We start from the raw sequence: 19,483 nt of genomic DNA, 5'->3' as shown, positions 1-19,483 counted from the left end.
ATAAAAATGTCACCTTCGGTCACTGTCAGCCAACATGTAGATTTAAGATCTAAAGGTTGTTTTCCCTTAGGGTGCATGCAGAGCTGCAGCGGCAGCTTGGTGAGCTATACTGTGCAGATTTTTCAAGGTGAAGTTTCTCACAGCAGAAAGTGCGGAAGAGTCACGACGAAACCCTTCCGATGAGTAATACAACTTCGTCACGACTCGGCTTCTCATTCCCAGTTTTTACGCAACGTACGTAACTTTTGGTTTTAAAAAAAATCAAACAAATCAGATTTACAATATGGAATTTTAATTAACGAATTACAAATAATTTCACATGTGGAACATTAACACTGCGTGAACATCCAACTTTATCGCATCACTTGATACTCATACATAACATACTCAAGAAGAGAACCAACTACCTACCATCATAAGTCACAGTACAAAGGGCCTTTATCAAAGGTACAATATGCAGCAGTGATTAAAAATCTTAACAGATCCCGAATAAACACGACACCCCCACACCCAAGGTGCATGGGATCACAGCCAAAGCGAGGACACCCCCACACCTGAAGTGCATGGGATCACAGCCAAAGCGAGGACACCCCCACACCTGAAGTGCATGGGATCACAGCCAAAGTGAGGCTGGCTTCTTGGACCCACATCCTAAGAACCACAGCACTGGCAGATCAAGGCACTGTAACTGTACCCAACGGCACTGTGCGAGTGCAGTAGTATGTGGAGAGCAGCTCAAACACAATGCAGCGCCCCCGTCAGGCCAATTCTACCAGCAGAGAAAAGCATCACTCTGGACAAAGACAGCTAAAGGAGGATTTATGGCTCCTACAGACTATTCATAGCTGAGCTTATTAATAAAAGATCTGACGATTAAAAACAGCTCAGAGCTGCTCCTGTGTCTGTCACCCGACGTGTCCCTTGCAGTAGAAGGCTCTCGTCACTGTTTCATTCCCCGCCACCCCGAGTCACTCTCTCAGTGTCGAACCCGGACGGAAGGGGCTGACAATACATCAGGGTAGGAGATTATACCGGTTAGGATTCCCTTAAAAACAGACGATTTACAATCGTGGCACGAATCTGTGAAACGGGCTTTTCCCTTTTCACCATAACAAGCGGACTTTACGACCCGTGCTTCCGTGGTTTGCCGAAAGGTCACAGAAATCACAGGATCGTCTGAAAAGCCTATATCCAAATGAGACAAGCTCGTCCCTAAAAGGCGTGACGAGACGAAGGCACTTGTTGGGGCGCTTTGCGGATGTGACACTTTCAGCTGCTCTCTCGGCCAGATGGGGACGGATTCACGACAGCGCAGCCTCACTGAGACCCAAAGTCCTGCCCATCAAACAAGAGTGGGCTCCTCTCATCCACGGGCCGGGGCTGGCCGCAGTGCTGCCTTCTTTCCTGGTAGGGACACTGAGGGAAGTGCGGTCTGTCTCTAGTGAGCCGCCATTGGGAAAGCAACCCGCATACCATTAGCGCCCCCCAGAGGACAATCAGCAGGCCATCTGCAAAACAGAGCATGGAATTTATTCATTGTTTAGAAAAATCTTTATTATTTTTGTCTAAGGCGATTTACAGCACAAGTGGTGCTAACACGAAAAGGTGCAAAAAAATGCTCTGCGGTGCACGACTCTCACCGAGGATCTGGAAGGGCAGCACGAGGAGGGCCTGGCGGTAGGAGGGGCTGACAGCCCGCCTCAGGAGCGCGCTGGAGATGACATGGGGCAGCGCTGCATGCAGGTAGAGCCCGAGGGCCACAACTGCCACGTAGGACCCAACTATGGCACTGGCAGCCATGTTGAGCTGATCGGCATCAGAAGTGGAGAGAGAATAGATTGAGGACCTCATGCATGTTCACATAAATATGCTCAAATACCCTCACACACACACACACACACACACACACCCACACTCAGGACATACAGACTTACTGCTGTTTGTTATGTTACGTTCGATGTGTTATGTCACATTATGTTACGTGACGTTATGTTACGTTATGTTACATTATGTTAATCAGATAGGCAGTAGTCTTCCCCCCCTCCCCTTGAATTACTGATAACTGTATAAGAGTTTTCTTGCATTTTTTTTCTGTAAATTAATGTGTGTCCTATCATGAAAATTACACTGGATCCAGGAGAAACATTATTTCGTTTCACTGTGTCCAGTACATGGCTTGGGTGACAATGAAGCTTTACTTGACTTTACTAAGCTTATATTTTGTGTGTTTATTTAAGGTGTGCTTTATACTGGGCTTTATACACCCCAGCACATACCTTTCTCTCTCTCTGTCTCTCTCTCTCTCACACACACACACACACACACACACACAGCCTGCAGGAACCTTGCAAGAGCACAAGAAGAGCATCTGTTTACTTGTGACGAAACCCATCCAACTCTCACTGCAGAGGGAGGTGCTTGTAGGTTTTCTGAAACTGCGCAGTGTGAGAGCGCGTACAAAACTCTAAGCCGACAATCCCCACATTGAAGGGAGCTCATTTATCTGCTTTGGGGGTTTGGGGGGGGGGGGGTGGTCATCCCAGTACCATCTGTACCTGGAGTCACCAGCTTCCACTGCACAGTGGATTAATGCCGGGCTCTGAGTGAAGGATGCAGCTTCGCAATGTAATTAACATTCTGAAGATAAAAGTGAAATGTTAATGTAGCGGCCAGCAGGAAGTGAAGTGCAGAGTGGGAGGGGCAAGCGTGTGTTTGCGTGTTCCCGGGAAGAGGACAGGGCAGGAATGTGTGAGGAAGATGGGGGCGGGGGAGGGAGTGAGATACTCACGGCTCTGGTGCAGGACAGCATGAGCACAGGCAGTACCAGTGCCCCAGTAGCCACACACACCCAGTACAGCAGGTCATTCCGCAGGGGCTCCGTGTTCACTGCAGAGATACACAGAGAGCCCTCTGCTGGACATCACCCGCACTGCAGACCCCTGTCCAAACTGCAGCTCAGTCTGATTTCTTAGTTCATTACACAATCTAATCGCTTGAACAAGACACCAGCTTTTCCGATAGGAATAAAATCTTACTGGGCCAGTTCTTTTACAGGTCGTGCTTGTTTTCCCGCCAGCTGAATGAAACTTCAGGTGCCAAAAAGCCCAGCTGTATCTGGGGGACACTGACCTTAAGCAAATGGGTCTACTGGTGTGGTCCCCAGAGGCAAACGCGCACGGTCCCGCTTACCGACGGGGGTAACCATGACGACCGCCGCCAGCAGGGTCCCCAAGACCAGGCCTGCTAGGGAGGTGAGGAGCAGGGGTATGCCGAAGCGCCACCTGCACAGGGCACAAAGAAAGCCCCCCCACCAGCCGGCGACAGCGCTGTACAGCACGCACACTGGGGGGGGGGGCAAGCGATTATAAGAACTGAGAGTCATAATAATAATGAAATAATGATCAAGAAAGTGGCATCATGTGACATCTCATGCCACACAGGCCATTTGTACACTGGTCCTAATACGGCAAGCCCTGAATTTAATTAGAACGGAAATAAATTCAATAGAATTTAGAGAATGAAGGACTGAGAGAGCATATCTGTCGACGGGGGTGTTCCCATAGCAACGGCCACCCTCAAAGCCCAAAGTGTGGAGTGATGGGGGGGGGTGGGGGGGGGGGTGTTCAACATTAGGCTGGTAACACACATAACCCACAGGTGAGGTGAGTTTGGAGAAACACTGATCTAAACTAATAGGCCAGCGATTCCGGAAGGTTCCACAACGGGCAATTATACAGCGTATGCTTCTTTGTTAATTTTAATTGTTATTATTAGGAAGAGAAGTAATACACTCCGACAGCTTGGAATGCAACGTGGTTTATCAATAAATATTTTATTTAAAATCAAAGAGCATACATTACATTTGTCTGGAGAAAAGTAATTAAGGAATTAAGGATTCTTGCTCGTAATATAGAAAGTTTATTAAAAATGTATGAATTAATGACATTGAGTTAGACCAAATATCACTGATGTATAAATCAATCGTGGGCCCTGCCCCCTTTGAAGTTTTGAAAGCTTTCATCTCTGGATCCTCAGCCTGCCTGACTTACACAGTATCTTGCTCCCTATATATGAAATCTGTTAATATTTTAACAGCCACGGAAATAAGGGTCACCAGTACCTTTGTACTTCCAAAAGTAGAGAATATTATGGGTCAATCATAGACCCCTTGTCCAGTGTGAGGAAACAAACTGCTACTCGAGTCCAGTGACCTACAGTGACCTCCGCTGAGTGGTGGAATCACTGGAATGTACATTAACAGGATTTTGTTTTTCTTCTGCGTTTTAATGCTACGGCTGCACCAGTAGGTGGAGCCACACGCGTGCTTTGCTGGTACCAAACTGAAGAGCATGTTCAGCCTTATGCCAAGTGACTGGCAAGACCTCGATACTCACTGAATAACCAGCTAATAAAAATGGTCAGATTCGCATTTATATTGGTAGAGTCACATATTTGTCAAATACGCTTTTTTCAAAAATGGATTTAGCAAACAGTCAACTTTAAGAATGCCACAATAAACTAGCTTTGATTTCTTTGCTATTATTCAGTTCATATTAATGGCTGTTAAATAATGGTTGCTAACTGCATAAGCCAGTTTTTTAATCAATGTGACTATTGATTAAAATGGGGTCAGGAGGAACCAGGCCTCGAACCTGCAACCCTCTGGTTACCAAACGATAGCACTATGTATAATGTTAATTTCTCATGAACGTATTGTGTATTTTGAGTAGGGCTGAGCAATGTTAGGAAAAAGTTCACATTGTGGTATTTGAAGTTTTTGCGATATTCAGGAGTGAAACTATTATAGAACTTATCTACCAACAGAGTCTGTCAAATAAGTTGATGGTGCCGCAGTGAGCTGTGCCAACGGACACAAAGCAGCTGTGACAAAACACTTGCTTTTGCTCGATATCGTATCTGGAATACAAAATATTAAATACAGTGGAAGACGAATATCTTTTTGTGACCATTTCTTATTCGCTTTTCTCCTCTCCTTCTCACTCAGTTTTAATTTCTCACAAACACGCCACATGGACTATGAATGAGTTCAACAGCAGGGATGAGAATGATTGCGACTGTCTTGGAGAGAGTGCATGCATGAAAAGAAACTGTCATTAAAACCGCAAAGCTTACCAAGTTTTGTTTCCTATGATAGCAAAAATGCTTTAGCGCAACTTATTGGTGGTTTGAGCCCAGCAGACTATCGCGGTCCTGGCAATGTGATGTGCAACTGCATGTGCATGAAGTTCCATGTCAATACTAACGTCACGCCTCACAGAAGCCTGCCTGAGGGTGTCTAAATTGACCATATGTGTGACTGAGTGTGCACCTTGCAATGGTTGGTTGGTACCTGCCTGGCACCAATTGCAATGTATGTAATATTACATTATATATTATTTATAAACAATTACTCTGTGAATCGTCAGATTAATCCTAGACTAATGATTACTGCTTCAAAGGTCAGCACATATTGTCAGCCTAAATATCTTAGTTAAGATGGGTGCCCCCTGGTGGACATCGGACAAAACAGCAAAGCAATATAAACACACTCACACTGAATGCTTTGTGCAGAATACCGGCCCATCAGCAGGATACACAGGAAACTGGAAATCAGGAACCCGAAGAAGAAGTACTCTGAAAGCAACAGACCAGCAACATGTGTAAGGGGGAAGAGCCAGGAACTCACGTGGTTCTCAGAAAGGACCCCCCCCCCCCTGCGAGCTGCCACCCCAAGCCCAAATCGTAGTCCTGCCATGCCGTGACCTCTGACCTTAATTACGTGCAGTTTGAACAAGTTTGAACAATTTGTGTGAAAACAAACATATCAGCTCTGTGTGAGAATAATGAAGACTCAGTTCATTTTCAATTTAGTCATTTTTCGAGTCTTTCAAAATATATACTATATAATTGCTGGGTATTTAAAATTACAGTATTTAAAATGTGAAGAAATTGTAATAAAGATCTTTTCAAACAAAATCGCTACACCATTACGCTCATTCCTCAGCCATGACCGTCTGATAAGGTTATCATAGAATCTACAAAGAGAGGATTAAAGAATGATTTCAGATGTATCTAAACAGAGGAATTAATTCAGTCAGCAACTCAATCAAAGTAAAGTAATTAAGAGGCCAGAAAAAGCCTCACCAAAGGACACGGCTCCTGGAAGTACTTACACAGCTCATATAGGGGACAGCGACTAATTACGGAGTGGACGATAAACCACAAAACCAGATCAAAGTAAAATCATGCAATAAAAAAAGCTTCAATCATTCCCTTTGCCGCCACTATAATAAAAATCAATCACTAATCACTTGGGGTGTGCGTCTAGATCGTCTATTATATGAAGCAAACAAACTCAATAGGGTTTGTTACGGCACTGATTAGATACAATTATATTCAAATGTGACACAATCTAATTTGACTCTGACTGGATATGATTTAGTTTAACATGTATTGAAGTATCCTTGTTTTTTCAAACAAGACACTGTATTTATTTTACACTGAAAAAATAGATATGAAATATAATTAAATATTACAATAATATCCAGTGATATTGAGGAGACAGGTGTATCAATTTTTGACTTGGGCTTTATCTAGATTTGACCGATTAGTAGTTTTGAATCGATAAAATTGTATAATATACACTGGGACTGGATTTCTGATTTGAAAAGTTTTTTTCATTACAATCACTAAAAGGACAAATGGCTAAATAACTGCTCAAACGGTCTGTTTTACGCCTACAAAGTCTGCAGCCAGTAGATGGAATACAAGATGCGTCTAAATGCTGGCAGGTGTCACGTTCTGCCAGGACTGACTCACCTGCCTCCAGGAAGCGGTGCCCAGTGAAGCAGACAAACAGGCCATAGGTCCCCAGAAGGGTGAGGAACACCAGCGAGAAGATCTCTCCTGTAAGAACGTCACAGGATGGAGGTATCTTACTCCAGTGTTTCCCAGTCCTCGGCGACGCTCAGACAGTCCACGTTTTTGCTCCCTATCAGCTCCCTATAGAACAAAAATGTGGACTGTCTGGCAGGGAGCAAAAACGTGGGGGTCCCCAAGGACCGGGGGGGGGAAACAGTGTCTTACTCCACTGTTCCCTGCAAGCATACTAGACCTGCAAAGAGAGACTTTTTCAAAAATGATTAAGGATGGATACAAGCCCTCTGATGCTAGAAAAAAAATAAAAAATGTAATCAAGTGCTGTTGTGATGCCAGGTTTGATTTCATTATTTTTTGTTATTTCTGCAAGATCATCATAAATGTGTTTTGTTAAAATACAATTAATTCAGCTGAAAATTAAGGTAAATTCCAATAGCGTTTTTTGAGATACGACTGGAAATGTGATACTTCAATCATTTTGACAGCTGAAAACTGTAATTTAGAGAACTTGGAAGATGGAAGTGTGATATCTTCCACAGTTACATGTGGGCAGTGGTGGGATGGTTAGGGAAGCACACTTGCAATTGAAAGATTGCTGGTTTGAATCCCTGACCAGCAAGACACCACTGAGGTACCCTGACCAAGGTACCACCCCCAAGCACTGCTCCCCGGGCAGAGGACACATTTCATTGTTGTGTGCTGTGGTGTGTCAACAATGACCACTGATCTCTAAATTCGAATGAGAGTGGTCACCTTGAGTGTGACAGGTAGGTGGCACCACAGAGCTGAAATTGCAGCTGTAAGTAACAGCTGGGACATAGAGGGAAGAGGTGTTAAAGCTGGGATCTGAGACCACCACCACATGGATGACGCCAAGGCCGGGGAAAGCATGCCCAAACAGCTTCGTCTTCGAGGATGAGCTCAGTGAAGACATCTGCAAAAGGAGGAGAGAATGAGCCGTAGTACGACCCCTTAACCTGGTTAATCCTGTTTTGCAAACAGCAGCGTCAAGCATCATTACGTGTAAAAATGTAATTTTTTTTGCTAGTAAACTTAATAAAATTAAGACTCCTGTTGCACATCCTCAGCCTTACAGTGAGGTTCACTGTATGAAAAGGGTCCTACTGAGTGCAGTTAGGCTGATTCCAGAGCAAGAGCTCCTTGAACTACTGCATCAGCTTAAATCACCATCTAGTGCTGTAGACATCATACCCACTAAACTCCTCAAAGTTAGGGCCACATTAGCTCCACATCTATTTTAAATAGTTCTTTGGCCATTGGTACATTATATAAACTGGTGTCTAGGAACTTAGGGGTACTTTTCAGTTCCAGTTTAAACTTTGAACCTCATAAATAAACTGGTACAGTCCTGCTTTTATCACTGTGAAGGTCAGAGGGTCCTTATCTTTTGAAGATACTGAACAGATCATTCATGCTTTGATTATATCTCGCCTGAACTAAGCGATGCCTTATTTGCTACACTGAACGGCTCTTCCATTGCCCATCTACAGTCAGTATAGAACTCTGCAGCTTCATTACTTACAAGATCAAAGGCTCGTGAACATATTACCTTAATTTTGGCATCACTTCACTAGCTTACAGTTCAATTCAAAATGTATTTAAAAATGTGATTAATCACTTTAAAAGCCTTACATGATCTAGCTCAGGAGTATGTATCTGAATTGCTAGTCCCCCATCAAACAGCCAGACCTTTAAGATCATCAGACTGATACTTTCTGTTCCAAAGTCCAGACTGAAAACCAAAGCATTTGCTGTGATGGTCTACAGGTTTTGGGACTGGTTCCCTCATTTTTAAGTCTTGTTTAAAAACACACTTTTATCGCTTAGCCTTTGTAAAAGTATTTGTTTGTTTACTTGGTTTTAACGATTTATACATTTCATTTCATTTATTTAATTTGTTTTTATGTGTTATGGTTTTTATCTTTCCATTTTATTTGACTTTACCCGGAATATCGTTTCATTTCATGATTCTATTATTTTATTCCCCTGTTGGTTCCGCCTGATATAATATGAAGCAGTTTGTGCTGCCTGGCTTATATATCGCTGTACGAATCAAGGTATTATTATTATTATTATTAGAGATGTAAATCCCGATGGCCTCTGTATATTTAATTTACCCATCTGTCCATTTTTGCAGTGTAAAATACTTACCAAAATTTTAAACACATTTAATTCCAAAAGCAAGTTGCTGTAAATATACTTTTGAGGAGTATATTTCGGAAAAAACAGAAAAAAAGACAGACTTGAAACTACCGTAGAAGTCTAAACTAATAAATTAGCTGAAAAATTAGCAGGAGAGTTTTCAGTCATAAATCCAGTTCCCACAATGCCGAGGGCTTTATTGTGACTACCTCGCCATATTCAGGTTCATCACCAACCTTCAGATTATCGGTCTGCCCTTCACACTACCAGAGGCTCATAATAGAAAAAATGCATGATCATCATCATAAGCAGGAAATCTGTGACGGCCTAGAAATGAACACAGCCTGCTTGCATAACTGCTGTGGGCCTATGGGAAAGTTCTGTCTATGAGGAAGTTCTTTCCGTAGCATCTTAGAGATGATGTAATCCACTCCGCTCGGACGGCCCTATATCTGCCCCGAGAAATTGTTAAACTTGCTCACTGCCTCGACCCCGGTTGATGCGCATGGCTGCACAGTTCAAACAGTTTGGGGAACTTGTGCTTATACTTTAGTTTGATTGTTAGACCAATTATGGAATAAAATATTCTCCTCATATATGAACCAGGTCTCCGGCTGGGAATTTCTGCAACAATTATCAACATTAACAGAAATACTAAAGAACACAACCCAAAAAGTCAGTTCCTAACCACACCCCAATCACACACTAACACACTAATAGCCTAAAAGCAACTAAACACCCCAACGACACTCTGGGTGGAGTAGTACCTTACTCCCGTGCCGTCTGACCGCTTCCACAGAATCCACCACCTTCAGCCCGTCAAACAGGGCCCCTTCGCTGAGGTCACCTTCAGGCAAGAAGTACTGGTAGACCTCATAGGTTAGCTGCCACCTGGAACGGGAACCCTGCCCAGCATCACAGGACAAAGGGTCCTCACCCCTGACGGAGCACAGAGTGGGAGGTCAGAGGCAGCATAGCGTTACTTCACGCATGACGGTGACCGTGTGGAGACGCTACGTGTGTCTGCGCCATGAGTGCGGCCCAGACCTGGCCACGCCGACGTTGGCCGGCGCGAATTCCATCACCGTCTCGAACTCGGAGAACCTCAGGTGCACATTGGGATCGTTCTCCATCCGGAATTCCAAATTGCATGCTCCTGGGACCGGATCTGTTCGGGAAGGGTCGAAGCAGGTATCGCATGAGGACAGACGCTGGATTGTGCTGAGAAGACAGCTCCGCCTGCCGCTGTAAGTACCCCTCCCCCAGAGGCTCTACAGCTGCTCTCACAGGGGACCACTAGGGGGCACTAGTTAGGTGGGAGGACAGATATTCGTAATCTGATCACAGGTGACTTGTGGCCAGCATCTCCAGCCTAATTCCTGGTGAGCCATTTCAACACGACATTTGGCTTTCAACATCCTTGGTTATGTATGTAGTCTTGCCATTATTAATATATACATTATGAAGAACTGTATGTAGGTTTTGTTCCTGTTTTTGTTCTGTATTAAAGACACACCATATTATTGCCGGTAGAAACAACATATTATCGGGGGTACATATTCGTAGTGGAAATACGGACATCTTTAAGACCAAGTTTCTCCCAGTGACTTGCACGGATGCCAACTAATTTGACCATGACCGTGTGTACGGCCCCTTAGCGCTGAATGTTCAAAGAACAGACCCTCACATGAAAAGCATAATGACAAAAGCATTAGGAACAATGCAATAATCGCACCCCCAGCACCGCCCAGTGTGAAGGGGCTTCCCTGTTACCTTCCCCAGTGTATCCCGTGGCCGAGACGCTGGCGTTAGTCACGCCGCTGGCGCGCGCGTACACGTTGACGTGAATGTCAAAAGGCGACAGCGCCACCCAGAGGCCGGCGCTGGTCCCGCTGTAGGACGAGTCCGGTGGGAACGTCTGCAGAGGGACAGCAAAGAGTCCTGAATGCATGGAGCAATGGCCGTGTTATCCCCATTCCCCAAGTGTGCCTCGTCGTTATTTCTTATGCAGCGAGAGCATAACAGTTCGTTAATCTAAAAATTAACCCAAAATCTTTTCGCTAGAAGGAACATGTCTAGTGATCTGTACATGCATTAATGTGATTTCGCTGAAATTGGGATCAGTAGTACTGAAACAGGAAAGCCTGCGGTGTGGTACCGGGGAGGTGGAGACGGTGACGGTCTCGGCCAGGGTGTGGAGCTGCACCAGCAGGCCGGCGAGCAGGGGATCGGCGGCTCTCCAGCGCAGCCGGACCGTAGTCGCATTCAAGGTGACGATCGAGCTGCCGCTGATGGGCATGTTCGTCACTTGTGGAGAAAACAGTGAAAGTGAAAGCAAGGAATCTGCCAGCTGCAAACGGGTTAACGCCGCTACTTTCACGTCTTATTTACTTAAATATGTGTGCTTCTTGATAATCTATGAATATAACATAATCAACATAAAATACCTGGTGCATTATCCGGTGCCGTTTCGTGTGCATAAAGCCTGTTTGCAGCAAATGTCGCCAAAAGGCGCAGAAACAGCAAAGCACGGTGCCACTTCATGGCGTCTGGCGTAAATATGTAAAGCTAATAGTGTGGTGGTTCTGGGCTTCGGGTTCCCCAGCCGACCGCGGTTCTCGTGCTCCGAGGCACCGCTGTCCGGGCGGATCCGAAGCCGGAGAGTCGGTGTGTGACGAAGCGGAGCGAGTTCAGGGCGATCGGCCTCCGAAAAACATGTCCGAAACCGAGCCTGCAGAAAGTGCTTCAACCTCTTTTGCTCTTCCGGATGGCGGAGACGGGGGCGGTGTCACAAAATTGAGGGGGCTCCAGACGCACCACAACCATACGGAGACGTCGTAACATTAAAGTTTACATTTTTATTACACTTTTAATCCAATACACAAACCGGAATCATAAATAGATACTTACAAATACATATATACAAACTAAGATATAACAAGCAAATAGCCTCAGAAGTGATCTGGCGTAGAAACAGGAGAGGAACTAATATGGAAACTATGCAAATCATCTGCAGTGCAGATCTGTAAAATTTTTTACGCAAATGTGGTGCCTCCCCCCGAATTTGTTTTTAAAGTTTACAAAAGGTGTTAGATGGGAAAGTGTCAACTGCACAAAGTCCACAAAGTTTATTGTTTTACAGTCTGATCAGCAGACATGCAGACTGCTGCACTAACAGCTTGATTTAGTTCACTAATCACAGAGGGTCAAAATGGTCATTAGTGTTTTTGTGCTGCCTGCCTGCCCTCTGCCCTCCATGGCTCCACGTTCTCCCTGCTAGATGGAAACCAGTTGTGCGTTAAGCACGCAGTGCCCTCCGCCCACACCGCGGCTGTGCCGTGTTCCTCCGGCCCCAGAGCTCTCTCCTGAAGTGCCGCTGCCGGCCTCGGGTTCGAGCCGCACTGGCACAGTCTGGAGAAGATGCCCCAGAACTCCTGACGAAACTGGCGGCCCGCGGAGCAGCTGAAGAGCGGGTTGACACAGGTGTTGAGGCTGCACAGGCACATCTCCAGGGAGAAAGCCACGTCGGCGGGCCCCCAACTGGCCTGGTCCCAGGGGTGGACGGCCCGCACCACGATGGCCGCATTGCGGGTCAGGTGGTAGGGTAGGTAGAATAGGGCGAAGAGGACCAGCGCGATGCTCAGCACCCGAGTTAAATGGCGCCCCCTTCTGTTCTGGAGGCCGGGCCGCCGTCGCAACTCCTGCACGCTACGGCAGCAGCAGTAGCCAATAGCGGCGAGTGGCAACAGGAACCCGACGCAGGACCAGTAGAGGGAGAAGGGGAGGCTCTGCCGGGTGTTCTCCAGCAGGACGTACATGGTGCAGATGGTGTGGTTGGTCCTCGGGCAGCGCTGGGTCAGTGTCATCAGGGCCACGGGGCTGCTGAAGGCCAAGGTGAAGCCCCAGATAGAGATACAGAGCAGGCTGGTGGGGCGGCGGCCCAACAGAGCCAACGAGCGCAGCGGGTGCACGATGGCGGCGTAGCGGTCCACGCTGATGCACGTCACGAAGAAGATGCTGAGGTAGAAGTAACTGTGGTAGACCAGACGCACCGCGGTGCAGAACTGCCAGCCCAGGGTCCAGTTCATCTGGGCCAGGTGATACTGGACCAGGAACGGTAGAATCAGGAGCCAGGAGGTGTCGGCCAGGGCCAGGTTGAAGAGGAACGCCGTGCCGCGAGACCAGCGCTTCAGGCGGCGTGAGAAGACCCAGAGGGAGAGCAGGTTGAGGGGGAGCCCCAGGCCCAGCACCCCCAGGAAGAAGGCCGGCAGCATATACAGCTGTATGACCATCATGGCCTGTTGGTTCTGGCCGCTCAGGTCACAGTAGGTCATCTCCAGCGGCTGCTGCATGTGCAAAAACAGAAACCACTAATTGAACCTCTGGCGGGTGGCCACCCTCTTCATGTCTCTGTTTGCCATCAGTTCTTTCACGCTTCACTGGACGTCTTTTAGCAAACGTCCGTCATTTACAAACCTGTTAAAAGGTTCGGTGACGCTTTACATTAAGTGCACTTTCATAATGCATTCATAGAACATTTATAAGCAGCAATTTAACATCCTAACATCCCTTAACAGCTTTAATATTCATTAATAACAAACATTACATTATTATACAATTATAATGTTTGTTATTATATAATGTTTGTTATTAATGTATATTACAGCTGTGAAGGGAGGTTATGATGTTAAGGTATACATACATGATGTTTATGAATGTTTTATGAATACTTAATGAATACATTATGAAAGTGCAGCTTTCATAATGTATTCGATGACACTTTTTAAAGGTTCACGTACTTTCATGGAAAAAATACTCAAACCAGTCTGTATTTAGAAAGACTTAATCATATGTAATTAAAAAAAAAACAACAGCAAAGCGAAACTTTCTTCGTGACAATTCATGGTTATATACTACATCACTATATCAGAATCATCTTCACTGAGCAATATGTTAAACATACAAGCACCGATATGTTAACATATAACATGCAAGACAATTTACACATGAAATTTTACACATACTTTTAATACTAGACTCTTTACTGAGTGAGAAGTAACATGGGATGAAGTAAAAGGTGAAATGAATAAGTAAATATGGAGTGAGTGTAAGTAACCGGGGTGCTGGTTGCGCCATGTGAGGATCGCCCCGCCGCTTCCCCGTGTCCCCCCCCCACGTGTCCCTCACCTGTGTCTGTGTGTTCCCCATGTCATGGAGGCTGCCTCTCTTCTCCAGGCAGTGGAGGTGTTTCTGTGGCGGCGGTGGGGGAGCCAAGCGCGGCTCCGTGCTGCCGGCCGCATACCTGGGTGACGAGCACGACTGGGCGCCTACGCAAACACCCCGCCCTGGGGGCAGCACACGCCTCCGGCCGGCGCCAGCCCAACCATCTGCCACGCCGTGCCCGGCATCGCCCTGGAACCCGCCTTTACTTATCTACTCATTTGGTAGATGCAAAGTAATAAAGTGATATATGTTTTTGAGAGAACGGAGCAAGTAAGTTTGCTTAGGGGCCAAGAGTGAAATTACCCTACCTACCCTGGGATTGGAACCAGCAACCTTCCAATCACAGATATAGTGTTCTAACTTACTGAACCACACAGTGTTGCTTCTCACTACACCAGCACCATGGACTAGCAATGAGGTCAGTAAGAAATTTGGCTGGATTTTCATTTTGGACAGAATAATGTGAGAACCTGAAAGTGAACAGAATGAGTTTTAAAATCTTTTTTTCATATGTTGTGGTTTTACTTTAATGGTTTAACTTCCATGTCCAATGTAATCGAATGACTGTCTAGTTGAATAACAGTAAACAATGCTTTGAAACACTATACAAACACAATTTTACAATTAAGAAACCTTTTTCCATAGCAACATACATTTTTTGAGAAAGCAGATTCAGCCAGCCCTTAGAGCAAGTGGGGGATAAGGGTCTTGCTCAAATTTTAAGGATGGGATTCAAACCCATTCTGGATTAGCAGCCCAGCATCTTAACCATCAGTTATCTACTCTTTTTACCAGCAAGCAGTGAAACATAAAACTCAGAACACCATTTCCGGAATAAAAAGTGGTTTGTGTGCAGCCGTGATAAGGCCCGACTTTTTCAAATCCCAAACATAATAAAACAAGGAAAACAGAATAAAAACAGAATAAAAGATTTATTTAGTTAAAAAAAAGAGGTAAACAGGGAATTTTAAGGCTTAAGGAGACAGAGTTGTGGCTTCAATAGATCACAGTGAAGTTTATTACTGCATAGATGTGTCGTGTGACATCATGAAAACTTTCTGCCCCCCCACTGGTTACCCTGGATACACCAGTCAGACAGATCAGAGTACATTTCACAAGAAAGCTGAAGCATTCATTGTTTTGAGACAACAGGCTTTGCATATTAAAGTGAATCAACAAACTAATATATATAAAAAAAAACACATCATTCATGTTCTTTTAAAAAGCAGATCAGATTTAAACAAATTAAAATGGACAAAGGCAAAGTAAAAAATACCCACAATTGAAATGTCACTTACAAAGCTTAAAATATATTAACCTGTAATTTTCAATATAGCGATTTTTTTTTACTAAGGATACATTGAAGTTTTTGAGGATTACCTGAAATCACTGTAGATGGTGTGAAATTAATGGGACTCTCACACTGTCTTTGGACTTTACCCCCCGCCCCCACCTCCTTTGTTAAGTGCTTGATGCAGAACCTAGAAGGTCCCCACTATTCCGTCCTTCCACCATGACTAACAGGCAAGTAAATAAAAGAGCGCAGCACCTCACACAAAAGACAGGTGGCGCCCTTTGTGCGAGGGCACTGCATTGTTCCCGGATCCACAGGGAAGCTTTCATTAGCTCCTGACATCTGGGTAAATACAGGCACATTAAAAAGACATTTCCCCCCCCCCACACAAGGCACCACGCTCAGGGCAACTGCTTCAAAACAGTCAACATGCGACAGCTGTTCCTGGGGGTAACGAACACCAGCCGACCCCCCCCCCCCCACAGGCTGTGAATTCAGGACATAAATAAATGTACAGTGCTACATATCTGATTAACGTTGCCCAAATAATAATAAAGTTATAAATCTGAAATATTTAGTACAGCCTTGTAGAATTACCTTACCTAAACTGGGTGATAGTCCTGCATTAAAGATAATTTTTAATAAAGATACAGCCAGCAGGAATTTGCACGACACACAGCAGTGGTTCATGAATTTGGCCTTAGCTTTTAATAGATAAACAAAAGAAAGATTTAGGAAAGTAGTAGATGGACGTCTAAGGGACTAATAAATTCAAACATGACTACTCTATCTCTCTGGGGTCATTTTCACTACCCTCCATGACAAAGGGGACACTTTCATCGAATATCCTTTTGATGCAGAACCAGTCGTGCGACCAGTGGGTCGCCCTCCTGACCCTGGGTCCATAAACTGTCCGCTACACTGAGATCTTTTGGGAGTGTGGAAATGCTGGATCTGGCCCCTGCACTCAGCCTCCTGCTTTCTGCATGTGCAGAATGTCACAAAAAAGGAATAGAAGAGAAGTGCACTTATAAAAGTCTGTGTGACTTACAGGTGACAGCGATACAAAGCAATGACCACAGGGGGGAGCTATACAGCAGTGCAGTAATACTATTCAATGTCAAAGTGTAGATTCCATGATGGACAGGTGATTTTGGCGACATTAATATCCCTCATCTACAGGGAAATATTAACAGGAGAAGCTCCACCGGCCTACATACAGTAAAAACAAGTTCATATATGTATAGGACAAGTCTCAAACCTCAAGCCATGGGATTCTAATTCAGATCAGCTGAAAGAGAGAGGTCTGCTGAAGGATGTCTCACAGGAGGAGGTCCTCCAGATGCAATGCCGCAGTTTGGAAATCGCAGAGAACCGCACACCACCCCCCACCCCTTACAGTTTTGAGTTCTTTGACTCTGATAAGTATTCAGACTAACCCATCCATCCCTCCCAAGTAAAACAAAAGAAACACATTTTGTCATAGTTCGATCAACAAATAAGAACGCATAATGAAACAGAAATAGACTTTAAAAAAAATCTGGATGGACCGTTGTCCATAATTTTTATACACAACAGACACCGATGAAAAGTAAACGTGCGCCTTTAATATATATATATATATATATATATATATATATATACATATATATACACACATATATAGTCTGTGAGAGAATAAATAAAAGCCCATTCATCCCTGATGCTGATTACAGCATAGAGAGCAAGCAGTGGGATGGAATGATCGGTCAGAACCTGCTGAACATTGTGGCTCCTTATGTTGTGTTCCGCCAGTCGCCATAGTAACAAGCAGCGGACACGCCCACGCAGCATGCGGCGTGTGACCAGCCGGCCAGGCGATGAGCGTGCTGTAGCACATCACCGCTAGACGACACTTCTACATGCACCCCCCCTCCCCTCCCAGCCCAGTTTACCGGTTTTGGGAGTGGGTTATAGCGCCCCCTGTAGTGCGGGACAGGTATTCCCTGCTAAAAATAAAACGCATACAGTGTTGCTTTAATTAGAAAGCAAGAAGGCCCTTCAGCAATAGTCGAGTCCGCTTTGGCAGATGTGGGGGTGCGTGGGGCAGGTGGCACCCCTAATCCTGAACCCTAGTGACAGACCCAACAGTGATTGTCCAGGAGGAACCCACTGAGGGAGATGGGTGAGGTGGGCCAGGGCTACAGGCACTCTGAGAACACCTCGTGCCGGTCCGTGATGGTGCTGACGCAGCCCGAGTCCGGGGGGGCATGGCAGCCATTACTCTGGCTCAGTTGCACCTTCAGCTTCTCCAGCTCGTAGTTGTGCAGGTACTCCTGGATGAGGTAGCGCTCCCGCTTGATGCGGGCCTTCACCTCGGACGGCACGTCGGGGATCATCCACGCCACGAAGAACTTCACCACGAACACCACGTGCTGCGGGGAGAGCAGGTCAAAGGTCAGCACTGCAGCGTCCCTCCAGACCGAAACGTCCACCAGACCCAAGGCTGTAAGTTTGGATTCAACACTAGTAGGGAGTAAATCGGCCCCAAACCCCCCCCACCCCACCAAACCCCCCGCCCCACCAAACACACATTACTCTAACAATACTGCTAGGAACACGGGCCGACTGTCCACACCCAAATCTACGGCCATGAGAAGAGCCTTCCCAGTACTAGAAAGAGGAATATTATATTAATCCTGTAGTGATACTGGGTCCACAGACCCGAACCACAGAGCTGGCTATATATTTTTCCGAAAAATCTTGGACTATATGCTGGAGGAAACACATTTGGTTTGGGGGCCCCCTGTTGGCCAGAAACAGTCACTACACTGAGAAAGAGGGTAAAGTGACTTTTTGAGTGGGGTTCCAAAAAAACCGACCATGCCCCATTTGGGCAACTTACCTCCATGATGATGATGAAAGCCAGCTTGGCTGCGAGGATGTGCCAGAACTGCATGGTGTGGGCGTACTCCTTCTCGTGGCCAGGTGGGTAGCGGTAATCACGGTATCTACAGACACACGTGCACACGCACCGTGGTTTATGAGCCCATCTCACTATAAACCTAAACTGAAACACGCGAGGTCGGCCTTCCTCGCCTTCAGGCACACGCACCTGCATGTCAAGATGGTGGACGTGTTGAACCAGGATGGATTCTCATTCATCTCTGGCTGGTTTTGCTCCGGGAACTGCGAGATGTTGTAGATGGCGAGGCTGTCCTTGATGTAGCCCTCCATAGTGGGGCTGTTTCCTGGGTGGTAGGCGTAGTAGTAGACCAGGCGTGGGATCATGTCCGAGGTGAAGGCCACGATGAAGGCCTGGGAGAGCCAATGGGGGCAGGAGAAGCGGGTCACATGGGAGGAGCAGCAGGAAGACGTCCTGTTACAGTCTGTACTGTTCAACTTAAATTAAGCATAATATACACGGGATTTGGGTCGACAGCTGCCTGAACAAATATATGAATTTGGTTTAAAGGTATTGTGGGAAAAACGCACGTTGGTGACCACGGACAGGATGGCCATGGCGTTCAGGATCTCCTCCCAGGCGCCGATGCTGTGTGCCTTGGCGGCCACGGGGCGGCGGAACTGCGTGGTGAACTTCCAGGCGTCCACCCGGATCTCAACGATGTTGTTGAAAAGCGCCAGCAGGGGCGCTAGCGGGAACGACGCCACGAAGAGTGTGATGAAGCCAAACTGGATCACTGCGGGAGGGGGGCAGCGGGCTGGAGGTTAGGTCATCCGCGGAGCGGCTGATCACCCAGGACTGGACCCTGACGTAAAGGTTCCCAGCTCACCCATCTCCAGGTACTCGTAGAAGAGGCCCAGCTGGGTAAAGTTCTGCAGGTCGTGGTCCTGCTCCCAGCGGCTGTAGAGGCTCTCTGGGTGGCTGCGCGCCTTCCTGCTGCCCCACCAGTTCCACAGCCATCTACAAGCATGTGGGGGCAC

General features: G+C 46.2%; 3 protein-coding genes across 8 annotated transcripts in view; all 3 read right to left on the bottom strand.

The window, feature by feature from the left end:
- Window positions 1–275: 275 nt before the first annotated feature.
- On the bottom strand, window positions 276–11,801 carry LOC111857400 (transmembrane 7 superfamily member 3-like). The gene is made up of 12 exons (XM_023838235.2): window positions 11,490–11,801; window positions 11,201–11,349; window positions 10,816–10,960; window positions 10,090–10,210; window positions 9,810–9,981; window positions 7,633–7,813; window positions 6,820–6,906; window positions 5,554–5,634; window positions 3,190–3,342; window positions 2,789–2,886; window positions 1,641–1,806; window positions 276–1,508 (listed from the first exon to the last, which is right to left on the bottom strand). Exons 1-12 carry the CDS (start codon window positions 11,584–11,586, stop codon window positions 1,318–1,320), a joined length of 1,641 nt encoding a protein of 546 aa, XP_023694003.1. The 5' UTR covers window positions 11,587–11,801; the 3' UTR covers window positions 276–1,317.
- Window positions 11,802–11,963: 162 nt separating this feature from the next.
- Window positions 11,964–15,022, bottom strand: LOC111857401 (succinate receptor 1-like). The gene is made up of 2 exons (XM_023838236.2): window positions 14,230–15,022; window positions 11,964–13,388 (listed from the first exon to the last, which is right to left on the bottom strand). The coding sequence occupies exons 1-2, from the start codon at window positions 14,248–14,250 to the stop codon at window positions 12,261–12,263; spliced, it is 1,149 nt and encodes a 382-aa protein (XP_023694004.2). The 5' UTR covers window positions 14,251–15,022; the 3' UTR covers window positions 11,964–12,260.
- A 156-nt stretch (window positions 15,023–15,178) lies between these two features.
- The window catches only part of ano5a (anoctamin 5a), a 34,621-nt gene continuing 30,316 nt past the window's right edge, over window positions 15,179–19,483 (bottom strand). For all 6 annotated transcript variants that reach the window (XM_072698489.1, XM_072698490.1, XM_072698491.1 and 3 more), the window contains 5 exons: window positions 19,333–19,463; window positions 19,034–19,239; window positions 18,654–18,856; window positions 18,444–18,549; window positions 15,179–17,973 (listed from right to left, as the gene is read on the bottom strand). In XM_072698489.1, the coding sequence (XP_072554590.1) occupies window positions 17,740–17,973; window positions 18,444–18,549; window positions 18,654–18,856; window positions 19,034–19,239; window positions 19,333–19,463 (880 nt within the window). In that variant the 3' untranslated portion in view covers window positions 15,179–17,739. The remainder of the gene's footprint in view (window positions 17,974–18,443; window positions 18,550–18,653; window positions 18,857–19,033; window positions 19,240–19,332; window positions 19,464–19,483) is intronic.

This window comes from Paramormyrops kingsleyae, chromosome 13 (assembly GCF_048594095.1).
Source record: "Paramormyrops kingsleyae isolate MSU_618 chromosome 13, PKINGS_0.4, whole genome shotgun sequence".
Classification (NCBI taxonomy): domain Eukaryota; kingdom Metazoa; phylum Chordata; class Actinopteri; order Osteoglossiformes; family Mormyridae; genus Paramormyrops; species Paramormyrops kingsleyae.
The sequence above is the reverse complement of the archived record's forward strand: the minus strand, read 5'-3'. Positions and strand labels throughout refer to the sequence as shown.

Bases quoted from the DNA above. Each gene is read 5' to 3' on its own strand.
- LOC111857401 (XM_023838236.2), bottom strand. From the start codon at position 14,250: ATGGGGAACACACAGACACAG. The intron at 13,389-14,229 runs GTGAGGGACACG...TTGCACATGCAG, and splicing joins TGGGGAACACACAGACACAG to CAGCCGCTGGAGATGACCTA.
- LOC111857400 (XM_023838235.2), bottom strand. From the start codon at position 11,586: ATGAAGTGGCACCGTGCTTTGCTGTTTCTGCGCCTTTTGGCGACATTT. The intron at 6,907-7,632 runs GTGACCACTCTC...ACGTTCTTACAG, and splicing joins ACCTACCTGTCACACTCAAG to GAGAGATCTTCTCGCTGGTG. The intron at 5,635-6,819 runs GTGAGTCAGTCC...TGTTGCTTTCAG, and splicing joins GCACCGCTTCCTGGAGGCAG to AGTACTTCTTCTTCGGGTTC.